This window comes from Astatotilapia calliptera, chromosome 1 (assembly GCF_900246225.1).
Source record: "Astatotilapia calliptera chromosome 1, fAstCal1.2, whole genome shotgun sequence".
Taxonomy (NCBI): domain Eukaryota; kingdom Metazoa; phylum Chordata; class Actinopteri; order Cichliformes; family Cichlidae; genus Astatotilapia; species Astatotilapia calliptera.
In genome coordinates, this window is record NC_039302.1 from 18,687,749 (window position 1) to 18,710,516 (window position 22,768).

At 41.9% G+C, this 22,768-nt stretch overlaps 2 protein-coding genes across 4 annotated transcripts in view; one reads left to right on the plus strand and one right to left on the minus strand.

Annotated features, from left to right (window-relative positions):
• Nucleotides 1–1,363: 1,363 nt before the first annotated feature.
• On the plus strand, nucleotides 1,364–11,848 carry swap70a (switching B cell complex subunit SWAP70a). The gene is made up of 12 exons (XM_026167740.1): nucleotides 1,364–1,572; nucleotides 3,645–3,785; nucleotides 5,244–5,417; nucleotides 5,503–5,727; nucleotides 6,015–6,161; nucleotides 6,262–6,370; nucleotides 6,557–6,738; nucleotides 7,442–7,549; nucleotides 7,968–8,134; nucleotides 8,384–8,582; nucleotides 9,084–9,180; nucleotides 9,851–11,848. The coding sequence occupies exons 1-12, from the start codon at nucleotides 1,477–1,479 to the stop codon at nucleotides 9,967–9,969; spliced, it is 1,764 nt and encodes a 587-aa protein (XP_026023525.1). The 5' UTR covers nucleotides 1,364–1,476; the 3' UTR covers nucleotides 9,970–11,848.
• A 7,399-nt stretch (nucleotides 11,849–19,247) lies between these two features.
• Nucleotides 19,248–22,768, minus strand: part of sbf2 (SET binding factor 2) — a 106,101-nt gene continuing 102,580 nt past the window's right edge. For all 3 annotated transcript variants that reach the window (XM_026167769.1, XM_026167752.1, XM_026167761.1), the window contains 4 exons: nucleotides 22,515–22,705; nucleotides 20,984–21,071; nucleotides 20,782–20,913; nucleotides 19,248–20,166 (listed from right to left, as the gene is read on the minus strand). In XM_026167769.1, the coding sequence (XP_026023554.1) occupies nucleotides 20,068–20,166; nucleotides 20,782–20,913; nucleotides 20,984–21,071; nucleotides 22,515–22,705 (510 nt within the window). In that variant the 3' untranslated portion in view covers nucleotides 19,248–20,067. The remainder of the gene's footprint in view (nucleotides 20,167–20,781; nucleotides 20,914–20,983; nucleotides 21,072–22,514; nucleotides 22,706–22,768) is intronic.

Sequence of the window (22,768 nt, forward strand, 5' to 3'; positions counted from 1 at the left end):
AACCAAAGCACGGCACTGACATGTGCATATATGCACTCAAGGAAATAGTCAGGTTGTATAGGGCTAAAAATTCATCTGTCCTCATGTGTTTCATTGATGCCTCTAAGGCTTTTGATCGAGTGAACCACAGAAAACTTTTTGATAAATTGAAGACACGGGGAGTTCCTCAATACATCGTGAGGATTCTCTCTTACTGGTACGCTCATCAGAACATGCAGGTTAAATGGGGAAGCAGTATTTCTGCCCCCTTTGGTGTCAGCAATGGTGTCAGACAGGGTGGGATTTTGTCTCCAATTTTATTTAATTTATATGTCGATGATTTGTCCATACAGCTGAGAGCCTGTAACACTGGGTGTATATTAGGTGAAGCACTGATAAATCATCTTATGTATGCAGATGACCTGGTTGTTTTTAGTCCAAGCAGTGCTGGGTTACAGGATCTTCTTAATGTCTGTACTGAATATGGTGTGCAATATGACATTGAGTACAATGCTGCTAAAAGTGCTGTTTTGATATGTAGAACCAAGCAGGATAAACAGCTAAATTTCCCTTTGTTTAAACTGGCACAAAAAACTCTTGAAGTTCATAAAAAGGTGAAATACCTCGGTCACTTTATTACTGAGCAAATGAATGATGATGATGATGATGACATATACAGACAACGATGTAAGCTCTATGTGCAGGCAAATACTATTGCACGCAAATTCAGCTTTTGTTCACTTCCAGTTAAAGTGGCTTTGTTTAAAGCGTATTGCACACCGCTATATACTGCCCCCTTGTGGTCATCCTACAAACAATGTAGCATGCAGAAGCTGCATGTTGCATATAATGATGCGATGAGAATCCTTTGCAGGATACCTAGAAGTGGTAGTGCCAGTCAGATGTTTGTAGCTGTGGGTGTTTGGACTTTTAAAGCACTTTTAAGAAAGTTAATGTTCAGTTTTAGAGAACGACTGGATGGTTCGAGTAACAGTATAATTTTAGCACTTACAGATCCGACAGTGAGTTGTTCCCGTTACTCATCCAGTCTCAGAAAGCACTGGTTAAAGTGTTTGTGTATTTATTGATTTATTTTAAGTAATTGTGTTTTATGTATATTATGGTTTTATATTTTTACAAATGCTTTATATACTTATTTATATACATATATATATTTAATGGTATACCTTGTGTTGTGTGTGTGTGTGTGTGGGGGGGGAGTTGTGTGTGTGTGTTTCTTGTCTTGTTTTTATGGACATGTAGTCTGCCAATAAAGATTGAATTGAATTGAATTGAATTGAACAAACTTCCACTAGCAGCGGGACGCATAACAAAAACTAAACAACATGTGGCGCTATCACACTTCTCCCTTTTTTGCGCCTCTAGCGCAGCGCTTCTCTCTGAGAGGCGGATAGTTTCAAACCCGCAAACATACGCAGAGAGGGAGACGGACGGAGAGACACACAGACACCTCCTGCGGTGCTGCTGAGGGACAAAATGTGGCTGCGAGAGGAGCTTTTGAAATCCATATGGCACGCATTCACAGCCCTGGACGTGGATCAGCGTGGAAAAGTCTCCAAGTCTCAGTTAAAGGTGCGTTTCGGTTCTTTTTTTCTTCTTCCAGTTCAGAGCCTCTTCTGCAGGACACTAATACTTAAACTCTGCCGTTATTTTTACTCAGTAACGTAACTGCTGAATAAATGACACTTCCTGTATTCACTGTTTTTTTTTCTGACTTTATGTGTGATAAACGCGGCTGAGTTGGTTTTACTTAGTTAAAACTTAGTGAAAGTAAATCCGTGAACTTTCACTCAATTTTATACGTGTTTCCCTCAATCACAAATTATGCTGAGTGCAGGGATTGTTACAAACGTGGGCTTAAACATATAATCATGTTATCATAAACATATACTGTCAAAGAAAATCCAGTTTCAGGCAGCTCCACTGTAGAAAGAGGTGGTGTTTTACTGTATGACAGCCTGGGCCTAAGTTTGTTTGCCTGGTGGCTCTGCTGTCTGTGTGCCCAGCCTGACAAAGACACTGTCTGACTTCAAGGCTCCTGCAGGGTTTTTCATCTCTAACATATGGACACTGCAGCACAGCCAGGAAAACTGAAAAAGTCCCTATTTATGGAGATGTATTTATACACACTGCTTGTTGAACTATTCACACGAAGCCGTAAAACCTTTTGTACCCTGGTGCATTAACGCAGTCGCACTAATCACCAGGGACAAGCTTTGTTCTGAGGAGTGAACATTCATCTTCAAGAACTGGAGTTAACGCTTGGTCAGCAGTGCTTGTAAATGTTAGAAGTGTTTTGCATGCATATCTGCAAACATGAAAACGGCGAGAGTGAACCCAAGCCTAACCTTTAATTTAACCTCGTGTGTGTTATTTTGAGGAAGTGTAATTTGACATATGTTGAGGTAATGTACTGTCCAAAAGCTGGCCTTCATCTTTGTATTTGCTAGGAAAATAGGAAATAGGTGGAGCGATTTATTGAAATGTGTGCAATGATAGGTGGAAATGCGGAATAGGAAGCAAAAACATTTTATAAAATTCATACAAACTTAAAAGTCAATATCCGTCTTGGACTTGAACTCTCACGCAGCTTTGTTGCCATTTATTTTACGAAGTCTTCAGGACTAGCTCTCCAGGCTTCTTGAAGGACAATTAAAGCTCTTCGTTGTTTCTGTTCTCTGTCAGGATGATCCCACGCTGCTTTAAAAATGTTGAGGTTTAGGCTCTGGGGAGGCCAGTCCATGACTCATAGTGTTTCATTGTGTCTATCCTATCCAAGCATAACCACCTTGGTGTGCTTTTACTGCACTGGCATTGTGTTTGAAATTATTGTCATTCTGAACAATTAATCCAGTGCCAATCAGATGCTTTCCAGATGATATTGCATGTAACAGATTCACATTTGATGGTGCTTTTTTTCTATATTGATAAATGCAGCTCACACAATGACAGAGCCTCCACCCTGTGTTACAGATGACTGTAGACACTCACTGTTGTACCTCTCTCCCCTTGCCTCCTCCATACATACTGATGATGGTTTGAAACATACATTTCAAATCTGGATTCATCGCTCAGTAAGATCTGTTACCACTGATTTTTTTGTAGTTTGCCTTCATTAAGAACGGCTTCTTGATATCCACCCGTCCACTGAGACCATTTCTGATGAGGCTTCAGGAAACAGTAGAAGAATCAATTAAAGGGTCTAGACTGGAGTTTTTCTTTTCTCTTAAGGACATGACTTTCAGATACTGATGTGCTGTAGATAGTCTTTTGGGTCTGGCACTGACAGGGAGCTATTAACAAAGTGCCTAAAGATATTATCTTAAAATGGGTTCTTTGCTAAGTTGTCTGTTAGGTGTAGACACAACAGTGGTTCACGACACATCGAGTTTAGAGCCTTCTTTATGCTTGAATGAGTCATGTGTCACCAGTAAGTGGCTTAACAAACAACAACAAACAAAAATTTCTTCTTAAAATTGTCTCATACAAGGACTTAATGAAAAAGGAGTGAAAAAGCAGCAAATGTCCAAAGACCTTCAGAAAACCTGGAGAACTTTTTTTTCAAGACTGCCATAAAAATATCCAAGAAAGCCCGGCAGCATCTGTTCCTTTGTTTATTGTCCATTTATTGTTGTGTTTTTCAGGTGCTGTCTCATAATCTGTGCACAGTGATGAAGATCCCACATGACCCTGTGGCCCTTGAAGAGCATTTCAAAGATAACGATGAAGGGCCTCTCTCCAACCAGGGCTACATGCCTTACCTCAACAGGTTTATTCTTGACAAGGTGGGAGCAAAGAGCCTTGGTTCAAATGTTGTTCTCAGTATGGATACTTGAGACTTCTAAGAGATGTGAAAACTAGAAGTTGGTCAGTTAAACACTATGACATGTTAACACTCTCTCAGTGCTCGCTGAATAACAATGACTGTGAACAGAAGCTGATCACGGGGTGGCGCCATAGCTCACCTGGCTTAACCAGGTGAGGCTTCTGCAAACTCCTGGGTTTAAGCCTGCCCCAGACCACTTTCCTGTGCATCATTTGCCCTCACTTTCTCTCCCTACTGTCTTCTCCTGTCAAGACAGTAATGCACCAAAATAAAAAATCTGGAATATGCAGTGTTCACTTTAACATGACGGGTTTCTGACTCACTCGCTTTAGCATCTTGTGCAAGAATGCTGAGACTTCTGAGACAAGACTCGGATGACAAATGCGTCATCCTGTTTGATGATACAAATTCTTAGTATTCAGCAGTTTTTGACCTTGTTTACACTTTAAAATGTGTCTCACCAGCAAACATCTGCTCCACATAGTCATTTACACCTGTGACTCCAAGCTGTCCAGCTGATAAGTTGTATTCACATTTTGTTACTGCTCACGTAACACCAGCTTGAAGGCCCTCCATGCAATAAATTAAAATCTTAATAAGCTGCTGTACATGTGCATACATCTCAAAGCATGACATGTCTACAAAGGACATATGGTCAAATGTGTCACCCCAACATTGCTCATTGTCTTTGATACTGTGCGCTTGTGAACTGCTTACCCGTCATGCATTTTAAAGCTAACTGCAAACAGGCCCTTTGATGCATCGTGTTGTCGACACTAAGAAGTGCCAAAGCTTTTATTTACACTGGATATCACACTTTGCCAGGAACAATCCTCAAAAGGCTTTGTAGGACGAAAATTAAAAACGCAAAAAAAAAAAAAAAGTAGTCAGTTACACAATAAAAATAGTAAAAACCTGCCAACACACACTTCACACACGGTTTTGTGGCACTGAAAACGATGACTAATCATGGTCTGTTTTGCTCAGTGCACACAGAGTAGCAATGTGTTTTGTTTTGTTTTTAATCAATGCAATAATGGTTTAATGAATGTTAATGAAATCTGTGAATAAAATGAGTTTCATCCTCACATATTCTTGGCACAAGTGGATCCTTGTGTCTTCGCTCTGCAGCTTAGCAAGCGGCAAACGCACGACAAACGTGCATTTTATAAAAGTTTGATAAAACCGAGCCAGGAAACTGCTTTGTTTCTCTCTGTTTTCTCGCTTTTCTCTCGTAGGCTCTGACTTGAATAAAAATGAGGCATTTAATTACATCACGTTTGCACCTCACATCCTGCAGACTCGAGGTTTTGAAAGCTCTAAGCAGTCTCCTGCTTAGCATTTGTAAACACGAAAACCCTTGTTCCTTTGTGCTTCCGACTTTGAATTTGACTGAATTCTGCATTTTTAATCTCAGGTATGTGGGGATTTCGACATAATGGAGTTCAACAGGATGTGCTGGACACTTTGTTACAAGAAAAATATACACACAAAACATTTGCTCATCTCAGATAATGACGCTTTCAAAGTGTGGTGCATTTTCAACTTTCTGTCAGAGGAGAGATACCCGCTAGTCATCGTCATGGAAGAGGTGAGGATCCCGTAGTCTGAAATGTTTTACCATTCCCTCTACCAAAGCTCTGAGCTTCAAGTAAAGCTTCTACATATCTCCTTAGATCGAGTACTTCCTGCGAAAGCTCACGGAAGCCATGGGGACTGTTTGGAGTAAAGAGAGCTTTGCAGAATGTAAGCAGCGTCAGAACTCGAAGAACTTCCTGACTGCCTGGGAGCTGATTGAGCTGGTGGGAATGGGTTACTTCAGCAAAGGTTTAAACCACCAGATCCTGTCCATGGGCATCAATGAGGTCTTCAATGAGCTCATACTGGACGTTCTCAAGGAGGTCAGAGAGGATGTTGATCTGTTATTCTGTATATTTCTCATATTTGCAGCTTCAGATTTCCCATCTAAAAATCTCTGAACCGTGAGCTTTCACGGTTTTGCTGCCACTGAGATAAAAATGTCAGCTTCCTCAATGCAAATTCCCTCATCTCTCACTGCATTATTCTTTAGGTGGCTTTGCACCTCTGGCTACACTAACCCTCCCAGACAGCCCTTTGCAAGAGACTTTTTAACCTTTCCAGTGTAGCTACTGTATTCATATGTTCTTTCCTACACTGTGTTTTGAAGGGATACATGATGAAAAAAGGGCACGTCAGGAAGAACTGGACCGAGCGCTGGTTTGTCCTCCGACCCACCTCACTGTCGTACTATGTGTGTGAGGATCTCGAGGAGAAGAAAGGAGACATAATTCTGGACCAAAGCTGCTGTGTGGAGGTAAACAGCTGACCTGCATGTCCTACATGTTCCTTAAACGAAAGACTTTAAAATGATGAGCATACGCTATAGCAGCGACTAATATTTCTTTCTCCTGCAGTCGCTGCCAGATAAAGAAGGGAAGAAATGCCTTTTTATTATAAAGTGTGCTGACAAAAGCTTTGAGATAAGCGTGTCAGATAAAAAGAAGAAGCAGGAATGGATTCAAGGTACTGACTCATCATTTTCCGGCCCTCTGTAATTTCCTCATCATAAAAAGGTCTCATCATCACTGTCTCTTCATTTTCTTTAATGTTGCCTCTGAATTTTTGAATGTCAGTGTCTGACTCAACGTAAAATCCATAATGACTAAATGTCGTGGGAATAATTCAGCCGGTGACTCTGTCTTGTGGCAGCTATTCAAACGTGCATCCAGCAGCTGAGGCTGGGGCTGCTGTCTCCTCACCGCGAGGCCCGGCTCAGGCGCTGGGAGCTCCGGCAGAGGCAGCAGGTGGAGGAAGACGACCTGGCAGAGAGGATGAGGCAACTCCAGGCGGCCAATGAGAGCAAACAGAGAGAGCTGGAAGCCATGAGAATTGTCTGTGCTTAAGTCAACTAAAAACTCTAAAAGCCCTGTCATGTGGGAGGAAGAATTATGACTGCCTTGGTTACAGTAACATTTGCTCTTCAATGAACAGAGCCTAGAAGATTTAAACCTTTATAAACCTAACAAAATATATATTTCATATATTTTTCATGCTACATAGATTCTTTTTTGGGGGGTTGTTTCTGGGGTCCTGAAACTAATCCAGGAGAGAATGAAAAGTGTTGAAGCACTGCTACAGTGTAACCTAAGTTCCAGAGAAAATCATGGTGCTGTCCACTTCCTATTTATTTCTATGTATTCAGTTGTTTTTTTAAGAACACAGAGAGTTTAATGTGACACTCACAGTGAAAAAGGGAAACAAAACTGCTATGCAAACTACTGTTTGTGAACATGTCAGTCATGGACACCTGCATCCAGCAGCAGGCCTGGGCGTATGATTCTTTTAGAACTTTAGAAAAGTTATACTTTCTCACTTCTGCTTTTACTCTGCCAGATGGCTCTTTTTTTTTATTGTTTTGCTAAACACACCCTGGTGTTACTTAACAAAATATACCTATCGCTAATTGCACTAGAAATAGATGCTAGCATTACTTGTGTGAAGTTCAGCTTTAAGTAAAACCAGTCAAGAACTTCCCTGCAGGCTAATGTGGCTTCCAGTCGAGCAACTCTTTCCTCTTTTTTGGGGGTTTTGCAGAAGATGGAAGAGGCTGCGGCTAAAGCGGCGCTGGAGGAGCAGAGGAGGAAGCAGACTCAGTTAGATCTGCAGGATCGCTACAGACTGGACTTGGAGAGAGAGAAGATGGTAACTAGTGTGCCTCTCACAACACCTGATTGCATTGTGACACAGTTTTATGTATTTTTTTTTTCTAAGTAAGAAGAAAAATAAATGTGTCCGGTAAACGGTGACTTTCTGTCTCTTGGTTTTGAGTGTCTGATTAAGCCGTCTGTATTTTAAGGGAAACAAAGGCTAAAAAAGCTCAAATTATCCATCGCAGGATGCTGACTCATCTTTGGTCTGAGTGTCAGATGAGCCAACAAGTTAATCATCCCCCCAAGTTGAAAAACAAGACAGACAAATGCCTTTGCAGAGCAATAAAAGGCGATTTGTTTTGCAGTAGAGCATACTAACAGTTGACGTGTAGATAACTGCTCTGAGTGAAAGAGCCCATTGATTAAAAATGTGGATGACTGTGCGTGTGTTTGTGTCTTGACTCATTCAGGTGCGTCAGCAGATGGAGGAGCAGGTGGCCCAGAAGTCCAGTGAACTGGAGCAGTACCTGCAGCGCGTCAGAGAGCTGGAGGACATGTACCACCGGCTGGAGGAGGCCTTAGAGGATGAGAGGCAGGCCAAGCACGATGAGGAGGCCATGCGGAAGCTGCAGGCCAGGTCTCGAAAACACGCCCACACACACACACGTGCTACACGGCATGTGGATACATACAGGAAGTAAATCTGGTGATGTCAGCTCCCTGTTTGTGAACCCGATTAACTGACCTGAAGTCTTACCAAGGCTCCTACTAGTTTTTAACTCAGTCACTTTGTGGTTATGTGGTCAATTTATTTGATTTTCCATCCGTCCGTCTGTTAAAAGTGAAAACAATATCTTAGGAATGCTTGGTGTGTGTTCATGTGTAGCCTGCTGGAAGAGGAGGCAGCCAAGAGGGCAGAACTGGAGCGGATCCAACAGCAGCAGCAGAGGGCGCTGTCTCAGACCGAGGCAGAGAAGCAGGAGCTAATGGCCGAGCATCTGGCCAAGGAGAGAGACCTGAAAGCAGCCGTGCAGCAGCTGGAGAGGCTGCAGAGGGAGCGGCAGGGAGCAGTGAAGCAATATGAGGTCAGCTTTCAGAAGACAGAGGCCATGTATCTCACAGAACTGTGTATATCCTTACTGTCTGATCAAGCTTCTTTAAAATAAGATTAAAAAACATAATGCCCTACTTACATTATATGTTCATGCATGACTTTGACCCCTAGTAAAGGTGAAATGGAAAAGCTTGTGATAAGATTATCTTCTTCTTCCTCCTCTTCTTCTTGCTGGTCCCCCTAGGGGTCTCCGCAGAGGATCACCTGCCTCCATCTGATCACTCTTTTTCTCTTCTGTCACATCAACCCTCCTTCACTACCTCCATGATTCTTGCCTGTGGTCTCCTTCTCCTTTCCTCCTGCCTGGCAGCCCCATTGTCAACATCCTTTGTACAATCTATCCACTTTCCTTCCTCTGCACATCTCGAACTCTGTCTCCTAACAAAAAAACAGATTCACTTGAAAATCGTTTTTATGAGAACAGAAACAGTTAATCGTATAAAACACCTCTGTTTTCCTACCTCACATACAGGAAGTGACAAGGAAACTTGAGCGAGCAGCTAACAAGACTAAGACTTGGAAAGACAAGGTGGCCAAGCACGAGGGACTGGTGCGTCTTATCCAGCCAGGTAGGAGGGCTCTTCGTTTATGAATTTCATTTCCATTTGCACCGGCCAGAGGCAGCATCGTCTAAGACTTCAGTCCAGCCTGATGAATGACTGGCGAGCTCTCACATTGTAGAGAAGTATGGAAAAATCTGGGGACTCTTCTCTGTGTTTTGCAGCAGGACAAGACATTAAGAATGGGTCGTGTTATGAGAATGGTTCTCTGAACTGTTAATTTAGTCCGAGCCAGAGGTCTGAGTCGTTGTCAGTTTTACGGCACTCTTGGTAATAAAAAAATTACCCGCGGCATGCCAGACCACACCGAACTAAAGCCGCTTAGCCAAGGAGCCCTCGATTTATGACAGAAGCATTTATTTGTAGTGTCAGTGGACTGAATGTCGAAACACTAAAAAAATGTTGTTGAAATAATCTCAGGTTGCTCTTTGTCAGTTTTGTAAATGGATGGTTCATTAATATTTTCTGAAAGCCCATTGTCAGAAAGAGGAATCATTCAGTGGTTATGCAACAGACTAGCAGAGCCAAGCTCACACTAAGCTGTATAAAATGAGTTTGACGCCCCTGGCACAAATGTTTTCTCTTACTCGGCAGAAAAAAAGAGGAACACCAGCGATCGGTTTGTCAGTACATCTCGCTGTAATTTTTTCATCTCTTTTCTTTTGACCCTCTCTTTTAGGTCACAAAGAACCGCAGAGGATCACTAACTGGGGTCCTGCATCGTTCACTGACACTGAGCTGGATCTGAAGAAGAAGTTGTGGCAGGAGCGTAAGAACCAGGGAGCTCAGACTCAGTGATTTATACATGGATAATTCAGTGTTTGTGTCCGAAGTCACCCGACTGTTCACTGCTTTGCTAGTTTCTGTATAAGAAACCCTATCAGTGATAGCCTTTTTTTGGAGGCCAGGTAATCATATACCTAAAAAACAATAAAAATAACAAAATGCTCACAAATTGACACAAATGTTGACGGTAATGGCCCATTTCACAGATAAATCCAGATTAATTTGACTGTATCCAGTACCATTAACTGCAAATGATGACATTTTAAATATATTCTACAACACACTTTTTAATTTGTTTATTTTGCAAATTACTGGCATCCTGTAGAGCAGGAGTTTCAAACATAAGGCCCCAGAGACAAAGACTCCAATTCCGACCGCTGGACAACTATGAAAAGAGTGCATAGATTTGGACCTTTTAACTGTGTTTTTATAAGTTTTAAAGCTCAAGATCAAAGTGGACTATATGTGGCTCACAGTGAGCATTACTGTACTATATAGTTCATGTAATAGTAAAGAGTTGAAGAAAGAACCCTGCTTTTAAATACAAAACTTTTACTTATCTGAACATAATAAAATAAAATGTAATCTTTGCCAGGTCACAAAATTATATAAATACAGCCTGAGATGAACAACAGCACACGAAGATTACATCTTGTCATTATTTATTTAGCAGAAACTAGTCCAAAATGCACTCAGAGGAGTTCATGGTCGGCTCGATAACTCCAAGATGTGCCGGTCCCTTGGTTGCAGTGCAAGCCTGAAAGCCTCCGCTTTTATAGAGGTGCTCACACTTGCTGGCGATCAGTTAATCAAGTGCATTTTACTTTCAGCATCTGGCTGCTGCTGGTTCCTATGAAAGCAGTAAGGGTGTAGTTAGTTTTTCACACACTGCTTCTGCATTTTGGCTTAACTTTGTTAAATGAATAATGACACGATGTAACAGACAACGTGCCGTTGTGCATCTGAGGTTGTATTTGCCTCATTTTAAGACCTAAGGAATATTATTTTTAGTATGTCCCGATATGTAAAAGGGTGTTTTTCTTTTTTCCCCGTATGTATCATCTTAATTTTAAGTCCTCTGTGTCAGCTCCTGTCATGCAAAGATATGCGTCCTCATTTTATTGTCCAATGATTGTGGGTTTGCTTTTAGGATGCAAACAAGTTACTCTTCTGCTCTACTTTTTATCCCAGTGTCTACAATTAAAGACTAAATAAACACACTCAAACATGGCAGACAGAAAAAGTAGGTAAAGTAGTGAACAGGCAGTGAGTTCTTTCACAGCCTCTGACTGTATTGAAATGTCACAAGTCTAAAGGCGCTTGATAACATGAACTCACCAAACCATGTGAAAAATGTAAAAAATGGTTTACTTCTCTGAGTCACTTGTAGATGTAGAGCTTCGAGGAATTTTCTGTGACAAAAAATCAGATCCAAGCCTCAGAAGTTTATTTGTTACCTTGGAAGAAGATGTTCCAATTTAATAACAACCATCTCCTGAGAGGCGATTAAAAGAGGTGATGAGCTGAGATAATTTGATCACAGGTTAACATCCACCTTTTTATTTTATTCATTTGAGTTTTCCGTTTTAGATTTTATTTAGATTTTATTCTCATCTCATGTGCTGTATTTCATGTTAGTACTTTGCTTTTTTTTTTTTTTTTTTAATATTTCGACTTGTTAGAAGACTTATTGTAACATAAAAGGAAAAGGAGGAGGATATGTGGGCAGAAATGTTTGTTATACTGTCCCAGGTCATTAACTCTAGATGAGTTAATTGTGTCTGTTATAACCAACAAATTAAAGCATTGTTTCATGACTGTGGACGTGGCTGTTCTCATTTCACAGTTTGAGAAGAGGCTTTCTACAAATAAATGTAACTAAAGAACCCAACAAGCTTTCCATTTTCTACTTGATTGCAGTCATACAACATCCAGCAGGTGTCAGCAGATGAACACGATCCTCAGTCACGCTGAGGAGGGACGGGAGCTTTAAACCGGGACTGCTCAGGCTTAAGCGGAGCCGTGCCCCTCGCACTCCTCATGGTTGTCGCTTGTAAATAAGCCCGCTGTCATTGTAAAAATGTCATTTTGGCTGTTAGAGAAACAGCAAAACTACTCAGGGTGAGATATTTAGTTGTTGAGACTACTTAGAAAATAATTAAAACGAATTTCCTGTGACCCCCCCCCCCCAGTTTAAAGGAAATCACGGGAATTTCAGCTTTGGTTTTGTATTCAGTTAGTCTGGGCTTGTATATCGGACATATGTCATATTATATCATGTATTTGTATTAGGTATTGCCATAGTGATTCTTCTTCAGGGTGGGATTGGGAAGCTTTACTGGTGAGTGAGCCCGGAGCATTGACAGTTCTTCCACGAATGTTGAGCAGCCTGGTGAACACATCACCTGGGCATGCCTTCACAGCTTTCAGCACGAAAACAATAATAGGGCGTGGAAAATAAAAGTGAAATAATACGGCCCAAAACCGTTTGTAGTTTCAGGCATCCCTGATTCAAAATAGAGATAAAGTTGCTGAACTACTTGAGTCACTACCCAAATATGAATTTAATTGGACTCTGAGCAAACTACTGCCAAAGGTAGCAAAGACATTAGTTTAATTACACGTCGTTTTCACCCAGCTGCGATTCTTTAAGACCGCATGGAGCCAGTGCCTGACTACACAAACAGTACACAATAACAGAACCCATTTATTGTTGTTGTTATTTATTTTTATCCCTACCCTTGTCTTTTCAGTTAGGTAGCTTCATTCAGACTTCTTGAAAAGCAACGCAGATTGGATGCACTGATCTGATTTGCGGCAGATTGAGTGTCACGGAGCGGGCCCACTATCAGCCGCAGCATCACTCCAGAAACTTCCACTTTGGCTGGTGCAGACGCTGAAATGAATATCAGAGAGAATGCTTCGGATCAGCGCTTGGCCTGGTTACCTGTCTGATCGTGTAACAGGTCTTGTAGGTGCTTTACAACATGACTTCATTGTTCCAGTAACCACTAAAGAAGATGAATCACTTGATGCACGTGACATGCAGCGGTGAGGTCTGCGTGTGTCAAAACACATCAGTTTGTGCAACAAAGAACCACTGTTCTTACACGTACTGCTCACCTTTGTCTTCTTCATCCTCATGTTTCAGTGAAAACAGAGACAGCATTGCAGGAACATTGTTTCGGCATCAAGCTGTCATTTCGGGCACTTGTTTGTCTCTCGTCTTGTCAGCCAGGCAGCTCGCCTGCACAATGCACGTTTATAGTTTACAGTAAAAAAGCAACTCGCCTTCATTTGTCCTTCTGAAAGGAAACTGGGAGTTCATTTTGAGTTCAGGAGATGAGATAACGACCTGCACACCGGTCTAACAGTCAGCACCGTGCACATATCTCTATACTGGCAGGTCACTGATAAGATCAGGTGTAGAAACAGATCAGTCAAGGCTCTGAGCTAATAATGTAAACGGGATTGTAGAAAAAAACCACTAAACACAACACAGACTCTGCTTTTATGGGTGTCTTGCATGATGATATACGATTAACAGGGTTTGCTGTGTGATAAACAGATTTGGTGTCCACATTTGTTTTTAAGAGGTATTTATATCTCAGAATCTGAGAAAAATGTGCTGCTTTTTATTGCAAATACTATTCTCAGAATTGTGAGTTTCTGATCTCCGTAGCTAAATTGCACAAGCCCTCTGCATTCCAAGTAAAGGCTATCTCTAGCTGTCTCACCCTCAAGCTCATGTGTTCGAATAGCACCCTAATGCCCATAACCAATCCATCTGATTCCTCTCCAAAACATCCTCATAGAGACTGATTTGAAACTGGAACATCTTATGGGATTGTCTGCTGGTGAAAAAATGTCTGGCAGATGCCTGTTTTCTGGGTTAGATGGCTTCCCACAGTGACCTCAGCCCTGAGCGCTTCTATAGCTGAATGGGCTCAGGGTTCAGCTGCAGAGAGAAACTGTGGGTCACTTACACAGGCAAGTGAAAAACATCAGGGCCTCAGATAAATCACTCAAAATGGGCCAAAGAAACAGTCACGAAAGCAAACACCAGCCCTTAACGATACAAATCAAATGTTTATTGTGCTTTTCTATTCATGGATGAGCGGGCGGTGTCTGGATAAGATCATCTGGAGCATGCACTGGATAATCTAGACCCCCATGTGCTGCCCGCAGTTGACATCACCCTGATTTCCAAGGGTGGGACTCGATGATGTGTGTCAAGCTAAGTGAGATCAGCGTTTGGAAGTGTTCTGCTGAATTTTGGAGCAGGTGCCCGCAGAGAGGCCCGCAAGTTTGTGAAGCGGGAAGGACCCCCAGCAGCGGCGAATGAACTCTCAAGTTGCCTACATGACATGACATTCATGTAAAAATTGCTACATAGCAGGCATTCATTGCAGCCACAGGGCTACATGGATATTAGCCTTGGAGGAGCAATAAAATAAATCAGGATCATCTGTCACTGGGGTATTTTTGGGGCCTGCGGAAAGGCCAATCAGCTTATTTCTGGAGATGTTTTATTGGACAAGAAGCATTTACTGCAGCTGTGACTAAACACGAAGAGCGCGATCCAAAACCAACAGATACGTGCAATGTTTAATTTATAGACCACTTTTGATGTGGAAGCAGCACGCTTCCAGCCAACCAAGACTAATCACAGTGAACTCAAGACACATGCAGCCAAGTTACACAATATCACTGTTACACAGCAATGCATTTAAAACACTGCTGCTTGTAGGGTTAATAGAGGCTTTCATCAGTAATTTGTCTCAAACGTTGAGAAAGAAATCACTTGCACAGGCAGTAATGTACACCACCTCATGCTATCGTTATATAACAGCTTGGAGTTTTCATCCTAAAATACTTATTCAATTGATGTGCATGAATTTGGTGCAATCCGGTCTTAAGGAAGTAAAACCCCCATTTTTATCTCTGGAGAAGATGATTCCTATCATGCCATTCCACACAATCTTGCTGGATAACTTCCGCTGCATCCCAGTATTAACGGGCCAAGGTCCTAATCCCCTTACCCAAAGCAAAATGCTAAATATGATGTGTCATAGACTCTGTCCAGATGTTGGCCTGCTGCAGCTCTGCACCTGCTGCCAGTACAAGCCAGCTGGGAGATTGCATTGCTTGACAAATACTCACCACTTCCCTCCAAAAAAGTGCCTCACCGCTCTTCTTTTGACCTCAGCTTCCTCTCTGAATCAAACCTTCGAGGGACCACACGAGTCCTGTTCTGCACCGCCAACCAGGCGCCACAGCGCCTGAGCTGGGGCTCCTGCCCAGTCCCATATTCATTGTTGGCAAGTGAGACATAGATCATCATCATCCTCTCCAAGCCCTGTTGCTGGCTCAGATCAGAAAACATCAGTTGAAGGGGTGTCTGATTACTGCTCATTGATAGGACATCCTTTCTTGAAGATGAGGTGCTCACACGAGGACAGAAATTACAAATAGTTCTTCCTGTATCCTGTGACTCTATCCTATGTGTGACATGACAGCAAATGATGAGCAGCTTTGTTTTGTTTTTGTTTTTTTACCTTGAACTCACTGCTAAGGTCAGCATTCAGTACTCACTGTACTTCTAGAAAACCTGTTGACAAACCTATGAAATTCATCATGTGATTGTGGTGTGTTAGCACTCACCTTATTGACAGAGCTGATGCTCTGAGATCACAGATAATAAGTCATAAAACCAGAGTACAGAAGAAGTTAAAATGCCGAGTGCTAAATGAAAAGCCAGAAGATGACCAAATCTATTTTTGTTTATCCTGAAGGGAACATACTGCGAGTGCTAGGACTCGATTGCCATGTGTTAACAGTTACATGGAAAGTTTTCACAGGACTCTATTAAATGATGTGAAAAACTAAGTGTGCTCCATGTTTCAGTTGATTTTAGAAGAGCTTTTAGTGGGAATAACTCTCTCTGCACGAGTCTCTGACACCCCACTCTTCCTTATAATGTTGCTTTAGTTCATTGAGGCTTGATGTGTTGATGCACAGCTCTTTTAACGTCCCTCCACAGCATTTCAGTCATGTTGAGGCCTCGACTATTGATTGGACCATTGCAGCACCTTGGTTCTTTTCTTTTTCAGCAATTCTGTTGTAGATTTGCTGCTGTTGGATAACTCAGTTCAGATCAGCTGTAGCGGTCAGACAGATTGCCTCCCGGATGCTTTAAATAAAGAGCAGTTCTTAGTCGACTCAATGACGGCAAGGTGCCGAAGTCCTGTGGCTGTAAAACAAGCCCCAAATCCTCCACTCTCCATTATCATGCTTGTAGATTTGTATGAGGTGTTTGTACTGCTGTATTTGGTTCTCTGTGCAATACACTGTGCATGATGGCCAGACGTCTCCATTTTGGTCTCATCTATCCAAAGGACATTGTCCCAGAACACTTGTGGTTTGCTGAGATGCAACTTTGCAAACCGAAATTGCGCTGCCATGTTCTTTTCGGAGAGGGGACGCTTTCTCTCGTCCGAAAGGTCAAACTTTCCTGTGAGGGGAAAGTTTGACCTTTCTTTCAGCTGTAATCCAGATAAATATGAGCTTCAGCTAACAGAGAAATCATCACTAGCTAGCAGATGGCAGACAATCCAGTCTTACACTGCTGGCTGCTTAGCTTCTACATATAAACCCAAAAACATTCCTTTGGTAAACATTGTCTGAGAATACAAAACAGTTACACAATAAAGTAAACTCTGAGTCATTGTTTTTCGGACACTTATGACAGATGGATGGTGTAAATGTGAGGAGACATAAAAAAATGGCAGGCGATTTATATCTGACCTGACATGATTAGACTGGGAGCTCTAACAACCAGACGATCCACTATGAGCCAGCACTTGGCGACACTGGGAAGGAAGAACTCCCTTTTAAGAATAAGAAACTGGCAGAGCCAGACTCAGGGTGGAGCTGGCATCTTCTTCGACTGGCTGGTGAGTGAGGGGGAAGGAAAAGAGGAAAGGAAAAGAGGAAAGGAGAGCTTCGGGAGTCTGGAACAAAATAACAAATTTAAACACTATTTTTTTTTAACATGGGGTGAAAAGAATCTGGCTGAATCAAATCAAAAGGCTGACTCGCTTTACTCCATGGTTACACATAAATCACTTGATTTAAAACATTATTTTCCTCTTCGATGTCCTAAAACCCTGACAAAACAAACCAAAAATGCCCCTGCTGGTAGTTAGGAGCAGTCAGGGCTCAGAGGTTTCTATGTGAGATTGACTCCTCCAACCTGCATATCAAAGTATCTTTGGGCAAGATACTGAAGCCTTAGCTGCTCCTGATGCACAGATTGGAGTTTGTCTATTTACTACAATGTCACCTTGATTCAGTGCAAACATATCCATAATTAAAAAATTTGTATTGCATTGGTAAAGAAATACCCCCATTTGGCTGTGGGCATTCACTCTTCCCTCTGCTTGCATGGAAACACAGTTGTCATCGAGATTTTGGCCCCAGATCTTCAGCACTCTTTGGGGTCTCCTGGGTGTTTCCCTGTCCCTTTTCATTTTCCACTCCTCCTTCTCCTGCGGTTCAATAACCTGGCCTCCACCTCCTGTTTGCCTCAGCATAATACCCACTCAGATAATGATGCAAATAATAAAATAAAACAAATAAACAAAACAAAAAGACTAATAAGATGAGCTTACAGAGAGTTAAATGTGCTCCTCTTGGAAAATGCAGTTGATTGTGACCTTTTACTGGCAGTGTGAGTTCAGTCTCAGCTCGAGGCCAAGTGTACCTGAGCCAATGTGGGCGCCTAGTTCATACATTCATTTTTGGCAAGACTGTGGGATTACTCAGGGTGAGTTTCTATTTATTTATTTTTTTCACCAGTCCCAGAGGCACCACTTCCATCCAGACAAGGCAGGCAACTGCTTGAAGTCTAGGGGGCATGGGGTTAACAAAGTTTAAACTAGTGCAGAAGTGGCAAAGTGCAAAGTCTGCATGTTGCACAAATAGGAGAAACCTGACTCCCTTCAAGGGGGCCCCACCTGACTGCACTCTCTCCAGCTGAAAGTAGCGTGAATGATTCTGTTTAAACAAACCTAATGACAACAGTGAGAGCCAATCTGTGAAAATGAAGACGAGTTATCCTTCTGGGACTGAAGAAAGACAGGAGGAAAAAGAGGAGAAGAAAAGCAACACAGCAGTGAGTGGAGCGGATAATTACTATTAAATATAATGCTGAAAGAGACACTCGAATAACATAACTTTTACTATCTAGCTATCGTCTTCTGCTTAGCTGTGATAGGGCGAGAGGATTCATCAGCTAATTTGATCCCACGCATCTCCTCACACTACAAAAACTCAAAATCTTACCAAGTATATTTGTCTTATTTCTAGTCACAAGATCTCATTACACTTAAAATAAGACAAAATCAGCTACAAAGCGTCATTCCAGTAAGATACAGGAACTTGTTTCAAGACAGTGAATTTTGAAACTAGAGAATTTTCACTCGTTTCATTTTTCCCCTTATTTCAAGGTAAAATATCTTGATGAAACAAGTGAAAATTCTCTAGTTTCAAGATTCACTATCTTCAAAGAATTTCCTATATTAAGAGATATTGGTGATAAAACACTGGCTGCGGTGCCATCTGTGAATTTTCCCTAGGGCCCCAATAGACTCTAGAATCGCCAGTGCCATTTTAAGGCCCCACTAATCTCGCGCACATGTTCAGATTAGGAAATTCAAAATTAGAAATGGTCATCATTTAATCCTGCCTTTACTTCATCACTAGGTAGAAAAATATATGAGCACAAAAGGACCAGGTAGTTTCAAGTATGTTTGATTTATTTCCAAAAAAAAAAATAATAAAAAAAAAATAGCGTAACCACAAAACATGGTACAAAGATACAGTAACGCCGCTGATATGGCTGAATAGTTTGTGTTTTTCTTCTTTTGTAATGAAAAACTGTGAAGGCTGCATAAACAGAGGACAGATGGGACGATAAACTCTGAAAACAATCACGTCCTACATGATATATATTCTTTAAAAAGCCCTTAAAAGACAGAGCCTGTCCGAACAACAACAACAACAACAATGTCCATTTCATTTTCAGAAAAACATGTCACCACAAACAAAGAACAGGCCACTCGGGGGGTTTTGTGCACCAGTAACAACACACTGAAGAAAAAAGAAAAGAAAAACTCAGTCACATTAGAATTAAAGTTAGAAAAAGTATACTTATGTTCAGTACATACAGTATATAAAACAACATGTCATGTAGGTATTTACAGGAAAACGTAACGCCACCACACTTACACAGTTACACTTTTAATAAAAATAATAATTTACATTACACGAGACAAAAGTGTTAAACCAGAAGTCAATGAACATTCGACAAAACAGAGGAAACATCACATTTTTAAATTAAAACAAAACAAAAAATCTCAGGTAACTCATTTGAGCTCACTGTGCAAAATCTTTCCATTTAATCTGTCACGAGGAAACGACACATGCACATTGCCAAGTAATGCCTTTAGCCTCGCTGTCCGCATCTGTCAGAAAGTCTATATTTGATGACGAGTGCATACGTTAGCGCTAAGTGCAAACAAATTGCTTTTTAATGTTGTGCATTAAAAATCTCTGAGTTTTTGGCGGTTCATACGTTTATGTAAGCAGCAATAACTTTTTCCTTGTAGTAAAATAAGATAGAAATTCTTTTACAAGCTTTTTTTTTTTTTAATGTTTTTAAGTCAAAAACTGAACCCACAGTTTGATTGGCCAGTGATATTGCTTTGATCTATGTACATCTAGAACAGGATAACATGTCCTTGGTAGTGCAGTCCCCTAAAACCTCAGCTTATGTTTACTTTATCCCTGTCAGGGGGGTGGGAGTGGGGCACGCTGACAGCAGAGGCAAATTTGGTCACCCGATTCCAACTGAAGCTCACCTGTGGAGTGATGACAGGTTGCTAAGTAACAGGCAGATAGGTGGATGGAGAGTATCCATCCTCCACTACCAGGCACTTAATTCACTGTTTGGTCCCCAAAATGAAAGACATCTAAAAGTTGGATAAAGCAGCTGTCGCGTCTCGACCGCCCGACGCTGCCTCTGATGTCGGTGATGTCGTGTTTACTTCACGCATCAGAGATGCAGTTCTGGATCTTGTCTATCCACACTTGAGCGCTGGGAGCATCTGAGGCACAGAAGTTGTAGACTCTCTTGCTGGTCTTCAGCTAGAGGACAAATGGGTGGAAGGACAAAAGGTTAAATGGCAGCAAAAAGGGCAACAATGTCACAAATTTTCATCCCAATTTAGCACACATTTTAAACACGTTTACAGAATTCCTGCTGGATTGTTGAGGATCAAATACTTATTTCGCTCGAAGACGTGCAAATTGATGCATTACTTTCATGTAAGGTTTTTTTCTCTGGATGTTTCTGGCTAGAAAATGGACGGATGGACCAGGTTTCTTCACAATTGAGCAAACTTCCCTGAAATTTACGATGGGATCAAAAAGCTGTTTCCCTCACTGTACGTTCCTACCCTCACCTGGTCTCAATCTCTGAGTAGCGACCGAAAGAATAATATTATAGATGGCGTAGCTCTCCCTTAGTGACAGCGGTAGGAGCTCAGTCATTCAGGAGGGAATCAGACTAAAGCCTCTATGACATGCTGCAGTGCAGGCAGCGAACTCACGTCAAGTAGTTTTTCTATAAAACATTTTGGGAAAATACCGACACCCATAATGCAACACTCTATGCAAGACCATATTAATCCAATTGTATAATATAAAAACAACTTCCAGATAAAATATAATATGTAGACCAGTGAATAAATGTGTACTCACATCAAAGAAAGCCTTTTCACTGATGTGCTTTGGAGCTCCTATAGTGGGCGCGGCCGTCATCACGGACTCCACCTCTGCTAGATCGATGTGGCCTCTGCAGTTCGTGTCCTCGCCGGTGTCGTAGTACCTCATCTGCAAAGACGAGACTGTTAAACCTGCAACCGGTCACTCAAACTACAGCAGGGTAGTGCAACCTGCTCACCTGGTGTTTTGTAATGTCCAACACGAACCAGCGAGGCTTCCAACCTTTCAGCAGTGCTCCACGTTTATACAGGACGCCCTCATAAGACCTACAAAAATAACAGTTGTAAGATTGGATGTTATGCGTCGACACTTTTAACCTCACATTAGTCTTAAAAGCAGAAATCACAAGAACTCTGGTATTTTGTTAATTGCGATTTTAACCGATTCCATCAGAGTCAGAGTCCCAAGGAGAGCAGCTGACAGAGGTAGTCATGAAATTTTGGATGAAGTCTGCATTAGCCAAAACTCCTGGCTCCAACTCCGCACATATCTCCGACAGAAGTAGCACACGCTGCTTCACAAAAAGCCACAACTAAACAGTTGGCACCCTTTCTCCTCATCCTCGTTGTCATCTGTTCATGAATTTGCTATCTTCCACTACACATGAACCTATAAATGAACCCATATGCTGACTTCAGTGTCCTCCACGTTTATGTGATGTGTAGTTAGTGGATACGGTTCCTTCAGAGGAGTCGCCAGGGCACCAGGGAACATGACACCTGACGCCTTGCAGTGAAAATTCAGTGTTTTATTTATGATTTTCACTGTTTTTGTGTCTGACTTCCTGTCTGCCTGATGCAGCTTCATCAAAAATAGTCGTTGGGCATATTTTTTTTTAGCAAAGCAGAGTAAAGAGGACTTTATGCTCGAGCAGTGGGAGAGTGACCTCTTTCAGGTCCACTCCGGCGACCGCCTGCAGTGAGCTCTGATGTCAGATGGAGGCAATGTTCAAATATGTGCTACAAACGGTCTGTGGCCCACTGTTGTTCGTGTTGCTGTCGGTCTAACAGCTAACCATGTAGGAGGGTTGTGTTAAAAACAATGAATGGTGTCACTGCAGCCACTGTCCGTGCTTTTCGTGTTTTATTTTTTGATAGTTGTTTTGTTTTTGCAGTTCTCCCGTTCCCGGTGAACTCTGCTATCCTGCTGTGTTCGGCACTAGCTTCCAGTCAGGATCTCGGGCGGGCGAAAACCCCTCTCCACCCTCTGTCCTGCTAAAAAGTGGACAAATTTGTGGGACCACGAGACATCAGAATAATGTAGGCCATGTTTTGTGATTTGGATGCAATGAGAAGGTGTTGAAACATGGAAAATGCTCGCTGATAAGTAATATCTGGTTTCTGATTTACTTGCTTCATCTGTTAAAACTTTAGCCTGTCCGAACATTATTTGAATCAGGAGGAGCACGTATTACACTGAAAATATACTCATTTTTTTTAAACATAAAGTAGATTTTAATGACCGTATGTCCACCTCAGGAAACGATCCAGATATTGGAGCCAAAAGACTGTACTTTAACCTCACAGTAATTGTAAAATTACACACCCAGAGTTTAATAGAGTACAGACAATTCTCACAAAACATGACACACAGCGTACCAGAGCGCTGACTCATTTTCCAAAACTGGACTGGCCCCTTGGCAACAGCTTGTCAGCGAAACAAATGTGGACTTCTAATTTGTTCCGGAAATCGGGAAGTTCACGACCCACCTGTTCTCCTCGCTCTTGGGGGTGAACTGGTTGTAAAGTGTTGCGGCGCGGCGGTTGATCCCATTGGCTGTGGCGGTGCTGTGGTCCTCTACCAGAGCGCTGTCTGGCAGGTGCAGCATGGAGCGCCGCTGGAAGGCCTGCAGGTTAGGTGTGGAAATGAGGCCTGAGATGGACAGCGAATCCTTACAGAGCTACACACGAACAAAAAAGAAAAGAAATATTTAGACAATTAAGCAAATGCAAAGCATATGACT